Source organism: Haplochromis burtoni, unplaced genomic scaffold (assembly GCF_018398535.1).
Source record: "Haplochromis burtoni strain Fernald_Lab_line unplaced genomic scaffold, NCSU_Asbu1 Contig_8, whole genome shotgun sequence".
NCBI lineage: Eukaryota > Metazoa > Chordata > Actinopteri > Cichliformes > Cichlidae > Haplochromis > Haplochromis burtoni.
The window spans coordinates 178,746-188,584 of NW_024582369.1; the positions used below are offsets into that span (position 1 = coordinate 178,746).

At 41.0% G+C, this 9,839-nt stretch overlaps 1 protein-coding gene across 1 annotated transcript; it reads left to right on the forward strand.

Annotated features, from left to right (window-relative positions):
- Positions 1-6: 6 nt before the first annotated feature.
- Positions 7-8,287, forward strand: zbtb2b (zinc finger and BTB domain containing 2b). Its single transcript, XM_005914576.2, has 3 exons — positions 7-313; positions 3,427-3,607; positions 3,915-8,287. Exons 2-3 carry the CDS (start codon positions 3,435-3,437, stop codon positions 5,323-5,325), a joined length of 1,584 nt encoding a protein of 527 aa, XP_005914638.1. The 5' UTR covers positions 7-313; positions 3,427-3,434; the 3' UTR covers positions 5,326-8,287.
- Positions 8,288-9,839: the final 1,552 nt, after the last annotated feature.

A 9,839-nucleotide genomic window follows, 5' to 3' on the forward strand; every position in this document is an offset into this window, starting at 1 on the left:
AAAAGAAAGCTGGCAAGCGGGGGTTGATCTCGCGGCGGTTACACAGTGCGGGAAATTAACGTTAACTCAAACGCCCCCTGCTCAACGGATTTTACAACGGCTGTTTTTGGCTGGCTTTTACCCACAGTCATGTGATTGTAACGTAAAACCCCTAACCGGAAAACACCGACGGACGACCCTCTCTCCGCTGCCAACGAATGCAGCGTTTACAAGGAACAGTTGAAGCTGCTGCGAGCCCAGAGGACGGACGAGTCTCCGGTAACAAACAAACAACGGCGACACGGCAAACTCCGCCAATTTAAGGAGCGCGCAGGTACGGTTGTTTTTAGCGACATACCAGCCAGTTCGTTTACTTGTGTTGTAAAATTAGTGCGCTACTCGTGTGTGCTTCGGCTAATACTGTAATTGTCACGGGGAAGTTAAAAGAAACGCGTTCGTGACCAGCCCCATCCCCCTTGCGTCGCTCGCTCTCCTTCCTCGTATGTGTGTGTTGGCCGCGCGCGAGCGCGCACGTCCGTTTTCTCGCGCTAGCAATAGCAACCGAGAGAGACCTGAGGCAGGGGCAGGACTCAGTCCAAGCGCGCTTGTGTTGTACGCTCCGTCTGGGCTTCTTTATGTACTCGACGTATAATTTTCTGTTCTCTGTAATGAAATGCTTTATTTCTGTAGCGTGTTTACCTTCCTCGCATGCTTCCCTCATGGGCACTTGTACGGTGTATTTTTTTTGGAGAATCTCACTACGGAAGTAACTGTTCCACGTGTCTACATCACAGCGGGGGCGGTGCAACATTGTTACGAACAACTTAGTATTGATTAAGACGTACTCTATTGGCTTTCGAGTTGCTCGATTGCGGTTAAATAGTACTGTTATCTTACAAAATCGCGTAAGTGAAGCCCCAAATTAGACTGCTTTAAGAAAACAGGCGGATTCGGAGGCTCACCGCGATTTCTGGTGTTGCAGAAACCCGCAGCATATAGAAATAAATACTTTTGCAGTATCTATCTATCTATCTATCTATCTATCTATCTATCTATCTATCTATCTTACAAGCATACCTCCCAATTGACGTTCTTCAACATTGTCTTTAGGGAACCAAGTGAAAAGGTTATTTATTAAGAAAGATTCTGATACATTAATGATTTCTGGTTCTCTTGTGGGTTTAGCAGCTATTAAGGACAATATTTGCCTCTGTCGTGTTGCTTTTAGTTTTCCTGTGCTGCTTTGTAAACCGAAAACTAGTGAACATAAAATTAGATATATAATATACACGATGCATGTCACTGTACTCAAAAAGCAACTATGATGTTGTGATAGAGTAGGTACCCAGGATCAGGGCAACTATTAGTAAGACCATTCATTGATTGCTAGGTATATAGCAGTGCTGTAAAGAGGACACGCAGCTGTAGCACACCTAGATAAAAATAACCTAGCAGTAAAATCATAAAAATTATGATGTTCATTTTTTTCCCATTTATTTTAGAGACATGGTTTGAATTCATGACTGTTTTGGAGATCATGGCGGTTTGGAATTGTGAGGTATTCTGAATAAAAAGGACAGATCATCACTGACATAGATGGTGTAATATTATGAGGTTAGATATTTAAGGTAGTGGGGCCCATCTTTACAGAGAAGAGCAGAAGAAATATAAACTGGAACCACAGATTGTTCTGTACTGTTCTTTTAGCTTGTTAATGTCTAATGTATGATGACCAAATTAGGGCAAAATACTTTTTAAGAAAAGTTATTATTGATTGATTGAGTGATCATTCATTTCACCTGTAATTGACTGTAAGCTGTCTGTTGTGAATGAAGAAAAGTGAGCAATTTAGCAATGGTGGAGGTTGGATTTAGTGCTGAATTGTAATTCTAGCAAGGTGTATCTACCTAGTGTATATTAATATTACGTGTGACAGAATCAAAGGTGGTCTATATTATGATTTAATCTTCTGAGCCTTCTGTGCCAGTTTTTATTGCAGAAACTCTAGCATGTTCCTGGTGTGCTGCAATGCCAGCTTCTTTGCACTCTGACCTCTGAAGCAGATGTGCGGAGGGCTTTTGAATGCTTTTTTGTGGTGCTACACATTCTGATCTGTATGAGAAGTTAAGTGGTGAGGTGTCCCTTATTGTCTGCTTGCGTGATGTGGAGAACTGTTGTAGAAAGGAGATCCACATGGTTATCTACTGAACAGGGCTAGAACCAGTTTGTCTTAGGAATGTGTGTCGACACCCTTAACCCTGGTCATGTGATCGCCCAAAGCCCTCTCAGTCCTCCGGTGAGCTAGGGTCAGCAAAAGCTCATCTCATTGGTTAGGTGAAGCTGCAGAGCTCAGAAATGCTCCTTGAGTTTGAATTCCCAGGACTTACTCAGAACTGAGTGCTTCAAAAAGTTAATTGTACACAGACAAGAGCTGCAGATATAATATATAACAGTTAGTGCACTTTCACCGTAGGACACAGTTTTTAAAAGAGCTCAAATGTGTTATTCAGACCTGAAAATTATATGTGGTTGTCTCCTCCAACTTTTAAAGGCTCAAACATTGTGGAAAACATAACATCAATTTAAAAAGCATGAAATTTCTACCTACCAGGATGTCATTTGAGGCCCTTTGACTAAATGTTTTTGTGTCAATGTTTGTTTGTAGTATGGTGATATAATTTTTAATTTCTCCATTAAATATTCTGAGTGGAAACCTTTTTCAGAATTATGTATTAATTAAAAAAAGTTTTTTGTATATGTTCCTCTCTCACACATCTAGTAGATGAGTTTCCTGTTATAGGAATTTAAATGCAATTTAAAGGTGTATTTTTGTTAAAATATACCTGGATATATATATCCATCACTATAGAAACACAGCCTTTGTTAGACATTTTGCAATTTTCATGATTAGGTTTTGTTGTTTTCTCATCAGCTCAGGGTAGCGTTTTTGAGACTGCCATTAGAAGTCAGTTAGGGACTCTGAGTACAAAGCTAGTTTGAAAACTTCAAAGGCAGCCAGTCAGTCTGGATAAAATTGATTAAAAGTGTCTGGTCTCTGAAGTTCATTCAGAACAAGAATATTTTTTCCATGCGTCTGATGTTCTGGATGAAATTTAAATAAGAAGCCGACTTGTTTTTCCCACGTCTACCAATGTACAACACTCAATATCCACAGGAGTTCAATACAGTTAGCCAATCAGATTAAGATGTTTGGATTTGCTAAATCATACCTTTGATAAGCATGCGTTTCTGTGAATTATTGCTTGAGAAATGATCTCCAGTGTCACTAAATGATTCTTTATGGTTGCGTCAAGTTAGCCTTTACAGGGTCGTTAGATCTCCACCGTCAGCCTAACTCTTTGTGGTCACAATACACTTTGGTCTGCTTCCAGACAGGAAACTTACTGTCGCTTGTGTCTGTGTGTGTTTTTGTGCGTCTTTGTGCAGGTTGAAGAATGGAGTTGGCCAACCATGGTCTTATCCTGCTGCAGCAGCTTAACGCTCAGAGAGAGTTTGGCTTCCTGTGCGACTGCACCGTGGCTATAGGAGATGTCTTCTTCAAAGCCCACAAAGCTGTCCTCGCTGCCTTCTCCAACTACTTTAGAATGCTCTTCATTCACCAAGACAGGTATAGCGGGAGAGTACTAATAGTTGTATCAGAGAAATAGTTCAGAAGTCCCTCAGTGATGACAATTTGCATTCAAACAGAATAATGCAGATGTAAAATGAAAAAACAACAACAACAAAAAAAAGTGATAAACAACTTGTTACAGGTTTTTAATTATTCATACATCAGGAGTCCTCGCTTGAATCTGTTGTCTTTCCGGCTGAAAACTGAAACTTGTTGCAGCATTTTGCTGTTGCTTTTTTTTTTTTTTTTTTTAAATCTCAGGTATCATTTGATGTTAACTGACCATATTCTGTATGTATTTTAGTGACTGTGTGCGTCTTAAGGCTACGGACATACAGCCAGATATCTTCAGCTACCTCCTCAACCTGATGTACACAGGCAAACTTGCCCCACAGCTCATAGACCCTGCACGACTGGAGCAGGGGGTCAGATTCCTGCACGCCTATCCACTCCTGCAGGAGGCAAGCCAGTCTGTGTATTCCCACCCCGAGCAAAGCATCAACCTCTCAACCTCTCTCTATGGCATCCAGATCTCTGACCAACAGGTTGCGCTGTCGGCCAGACTGCCCAGTCGGCAGAATCTCTCTTCACCCTTTGATACCGAGCAGGGGAGCTCAGAAGGAAAGTATCCAGCCACGCCGCCTACTAGTTCATACACAAATTCCTTACCACCAAAGCAAGCTTCCTCACCCCCAGATATGGAGGCTTCAACTAGTGGTGCAAAGCCTATGGTTGAGGACGGGGCAATGGATATCCTAAGTCCGGACGGTTCGTCAGCAGGTGCCATCCTCCATGTAAAGCCCAGCATAATGAAGCGGAGTTCCTCCTTTAGGAAGCATTACTCCTGCCATCTCTGCAGGAGTCGATTTACCCAGAGAAGTCTCCTGCGAGAGCACCTCCTGCAGCACACACAGGCTCTTCAGCAGACCTCGACTGAGCCCAGCAATTCACTCTCACCTGTCATAACTAAAGAGCACGGCTTACCAGCTGAGGGAGTTCTAAAGGGAAACAAGGCTGGGTTAAGTGGCTCGGTTGCACCGACAGCGGTCGAGATCATTAGCGACAGTGAGCAAACCCCTGTTTCAGGTACCAATTCAGACTCTCCTCGAGCAGAGGTGTCCACTTCCAGCTGGGGAGTGGGAGGGTTAAATTCTCAGGCCGATACGCCTCCTCCTTCAGATATCGCGGACATCGACAACCTGGAGAACACAGATGTGGACCGGGAAGTGAAGCGACGGAAGTACGAGTGCTCCACTTGTGGCCGCAAGTTTATTCAGAAGAGCCACTGGCGCGAACACATGTACATCCACACAGGAAAGCCTTTCAAATGCAGCACTTGTGGCAAGAGCTTTTGCCGTGCCAACCAGGCAGCCCGGCACGTGTGCTTAAACCAGGGGGCCGACACATACACCATGGTGGACCGGCAGAGTATGGAGCTGTGCGCTGCAGGTGACGACAGCAACCAGATGGAGGCGATGTTTATGGGCTCATCGAAGCCTTACAAGTGTAACATTTGTGCAACTACGTTCTCTAGCCCCAATGAGGTGATCAGACATCTGTGTTTCACCCAAGGGGGATTAGTGGGGCTGCAGGGAAACTCAGGTGCAGGTGCGCTGCTCCCACGTGAAGAATTTTCCAAAGATGAAGGCTCAGATTTGTCCAACTCTGTTACCCCACTAGAACCCATAAAGACTGAGGAAATCCTCGTAGAATAGTGCCAAGGCTTGTGCTTCTGTCCTGTTTTTGAAAAAAAAAAAACAAGTGTGTTATCTAAATTATGTTCAATAGGTAAGCTAAAGGTGAAGATAGTCAGGTGACGTATGTTTGAGGCTCTCTTAAACTTTATTTTTTTAAAGGTGCAGTGTTTAGGCTCGATAAAACAATGTTTAAAGTAAATACGCTTGCTCTGTTTGGAAGAAAATCAAATACGTGACATTTGGCTTGAGGCTTGACTACCACTGTTTTGTGTTATCATTTAATTGTTAGCGCACATTGGTATTATATCTGACATGTTAGGGTGTACCACACTCTCATGAGCTACTATTGTGGTGAGGCAGTTTCTTCTCTATAAAAGGAAGAGGAAGCCGAGGCAGTTCCGGAGGAGACAGCATGTTGCAAGATGAGTTGCCTGTGCTAAATTTGTGAGCGGTGCAAAGTTCTAACAATTCCTCTGGACGTGCACAGTGGAGTCGCTTCTACATGTCCATAAATGAGAGGCTGATTTCACAGATCAGGCATAAGAATTTCCGGCTAAAAGCATACAAACCTGAGACAATCTGCGCTCTTATTTGAGTAGATTCTTAATATGCATCAAACTACATTTGTCTTCCATTAGTCTACTTGTGAGGGCTCGGCAGATTGAACACCTCGACATGTAATCATTAATTCTCAGCAACGATTTAGTTTCCTTTCTGTTCTGCGGACTGTGGTTGAGGTTCCTGCGTCAGTCCTGTCACGCCACATTAAAGCACAATTTCTTTTCGTAATACGTGTTTGGCCACTGAGGAAAAAGTCACAGGGAACACATTTCATCTGTCTACAGTTGTGCTGCTTTGATTCGACTCATCTTTCTTGCTGTGTGTGAGTGTGTGAGACATTGTATAACTTTTTAATAACTAGGTTCTGATTTGAAGAAGCAATATGATCCATTCAGACACGCATACCTAGATGGAAGGCTGTCCTGTACAATATTTTACATCTTGTCTTTACAGTTAGCCTGGGTCATCTTCTAAAAATCCTTATAATATTTGTTTGTAACGCTTTTATTATTATTTCATATACTCTGCTATACTTACAAAGACTACATTGTATTGAAAAGATTTATGTATACTAGTTGAAAAATCGCTTTTCAAAAACACACACATAAGGATGACCGTGATAAATATCTTTCTCCAAAAATTAGGCTGTGATTTAAAAATTAGGTTTTAAGCCTCCTTAACTTGCCAACTTAGTGCTCACTGTTGATATATTTTAAAAATCATTTTGTGAAAAGGGAATTTATTTGGGAAGTTGAAGGGTTGTTTTGTTTTTTAGTTGTTTGTTTTCTATTCTTTAGTTCTGTCCACATTAGAAAAAAGTAGTGGCACCAGCAATTGTGATTCATAGAAAAACTTTGGGCTTGTTCAAGCTGACAGTGGGATATAGGAAGAGTTTTGATTAACATGAAGTTTGCAAGATATACGAAGTAACAGGGTTACGTAATTATATGGAATTATAAAATGTGTTTTTCACCAATTCTTTGGGATATCCAAACACTTTGTATGTACTACTGATGACTGGAACTTGTGAGACATCTTTTGAATAAGTGTGGAATAAATGTGAAGCTAGGAAAAGTTTTTACTCCTTACATAATTTCTCATCCTCGAGTATAATAAGCTCCACTGCTGTAAATTAAATGATAAAGTTGTTAACAAGCGTATATTTTCATTTCTCTATTTCAGAACTGAACTTTATTTTAACTGTGATTAAAAATCTACTTGTAGAAATATCTTTAATTTCTGTTCTTTTTTTTTTAAAGTATTGCAATGAAGTCAGTGCAGGGCGACGTGTAAACATGTCTCTCCAAGAGGAAATTACTTGTTACAAAATTGTGTTTTTTACGTTACTTTTAATAGAATCTGTGCTTCCAAATTTCTCCAGTTTTCTCCAGTTTTTCCCGTATTCTCTTTTAAAGTATTTCCATACCATTTCTCAAGAGGGTACAAAAACAGAAGCATACTGCACGTACTGTTATCTTGCTCCATGACACAGTATAGTTGTGGCGGTAGTAGAGATGAATTTAACAATTTAGAAATATGGGGAGAAACTACAACTGCCAACTAAGGCACACAAAAGTTACACTGCCCGTGTTGTAAATGCATTATTTTAGTAATTAATGAAAATGCTAAAAATGCTCATCTCTAGTGTGTTTAACATGCTTAGTCTGTTGATAGAGCAGTTTTCTTTTACCCCCAGCTTAAAATTTGCTTCCATCTGTTTTTCCTTCCTGAGTAGCAGAAAGCAGTTGTTGCTTTGATGCAGTTAGCCCACCCATGAGCTAGATGGAGCTGTTTCTCCTTGCTCAGCCTGAATGAAGGGGAACGCTTTCAAACTTAAACAGTTAATTTATACCGATCTGACTGTGTGGTTGCCAATGACATAAATGACCTATTTTGCTAGGAGTTGTCTTCATGTCAAGTTTAGTTATCATAAAAGCACAAATGTCTGTGAATATGTACTAGTGCAAATGTTCAGTCTTCTAACAGGGAGCGGTTCTTGCATGACTGTCTCAAGGGAGGCAGTTGAAATGCTGTACTACTGACTTTTATTTCTCTGAGCTACATTGATGTACAGAAAAATGCACAGCTTAAAAAAAAAGGAGAAAAAAAGATTAACCCTCCCCAAGGTTGAAATTGTGCTTTAGACACATCGGTCTTGTAACTGAATGGATGTGTTTGTGTGTCTCAGGAAGATGAAATTTTTTGTCTTTTCCGTTTGCTGGTTTTGAGATGATAATTTCACTGAGGACTCCCCCCAACCTAACCCATGAAACCTGACTGCAAACAATGTTAGTCCCCCCCCCAGTGCCCATCAGACATCTACTGTGATCAATCTGTATTCTCAGGAATGTGAGTAACTTTTCTGTATAAACTTTTTTTTTTTCTGTGAAGAAAGAACAATAAAAACATTTCTTTTTGATGATTTTGTCTTGTTTTCCCCACCAGCAGAACTTCTGGATGACACATTTTATGTCACTACTACTGATTTACCAGAAATGCATAATCATCCAAGTCCCAAGAAAGGATGTGTCATTTTCAGTGAGAAACGCTTTGTGAAACATCCAAGTGATAAAACATGTCGCTCGCTGAAAACGCCACATCCAGATGAACAGAATGAACTTTCTGGGGTTCCATTGTAGAAGATTTGAATAAGAATTTTTAACTGTAGACTTGTTACCACTGATTTTAAGTCCAGTTCTTGTGTAATTTCACAAGAAATTACACAAGAAACCCAGAAATTACTGTGGCGCCTCTGTCAGTGCGCCCCAGGGCAGCTGTGGCTACAATGTAGCTGCCATCACCAGTGTGTGAATGTGTGTGTGAATGGGTGAATGACTGAATGTAGTGTAAAGCGCTTTGGGGTCCTTAGGGACTAGAAAAGCGCTATACAAATGCAGGTCATTTGATTTGAATACTTCAGTCTTTTCTCCCAGTTTTCCTTCAAAAATGGCTTCATGCCAGCCACCTTTTTACTAAGATCACTTCTGATAAGGCTTCAATGAACATTAGAGGGATCAACTGAAGAGCCAGATGCATGTCTCAGTCGTCTAGTTTTTATATGTAGTCTTCTTTAGTCCTCTGCTTGTCAAGCATCCTCATTTTTTTAAGGACATTCTGCACACCATGCTGAGATATACCACAGTTTAGCTTATAGCTCTTTGGGAATCACCTTGTTTGTGCAAACATGCTGTTTTATGTCTGTCAAACTGTGTTATATCTGGTATTTTTCACAGATTCGGGTAAAGAAATTAGACTAAAGTGTGTGGTTTTGTGACAGGCTGCTAGTAAAGTGTCTAAAGATGGAGTTTAAACTTGGTTCTTTGCCAAGTTGTCTGTTATGCCCCTTTATGATTGAATGATTGGTGGTTACTGTAAGTGGTTTGCTTAACAAACTAACTAAACCTGTGGACCTAGAATCCAGTGATCTGAATTCAAAAATTGGTGAGACCTGCTTTTTGGAGGTGAAACCATTTGGCATGTCTTCTCTGGCACACCAGAACTGTGCTACAATTGTGTTTTCAGTGAGAGGTGTATAAAATCAAGCAGCTAACCATGACCTCTGTCTTTACAAATACTTGTCAATCACTGTGGTGCTAAAGAGCTGTCTGAAATTCAGTTGTACACCACACAAAGTTACTCGGTGGGGTGTCTGAGTGCTGAGTTGTGCTTGTGCGTAATAGTCACAAACACTCTCCTGACTCACTGACTTCACATCTCTAAACCTCCTCTGACTTTAACTTCAGCATGAAAACTGGGAACTGCGAGCTCCCTCTTTGGATGTCATCACATTGACATTTTTCATTTTTTATCATGAATACCATCTCATTGTTGAAACTCACTTTTGGCTGGGCCTTGACCTCATCTGTGCTCTTCTGTGTTGTGCCATCCGCTTCGCCAGAGGTTGTAGATAGGTAGGCAAATCTACACATATCATATTATTGTGAAGATGAGCGTACTCCCTAAAATCCTCT

Coding starts and splice junctions, on each gene's coding strand:
- zbtb2b (XM_005914576.2), top strand. CDS start 3,435: ATGGAGTTGGCCAACCATGGTCTTATCCTGCTGCAGCAGCTTAACGCT. Junction 3,608..3,914: donor CTCTTCATTCACCAAGACAG/GTATAGCGGGAG, acceptor TATGTATTTTAG/TGACTGTGTGCGTCTTAAGG.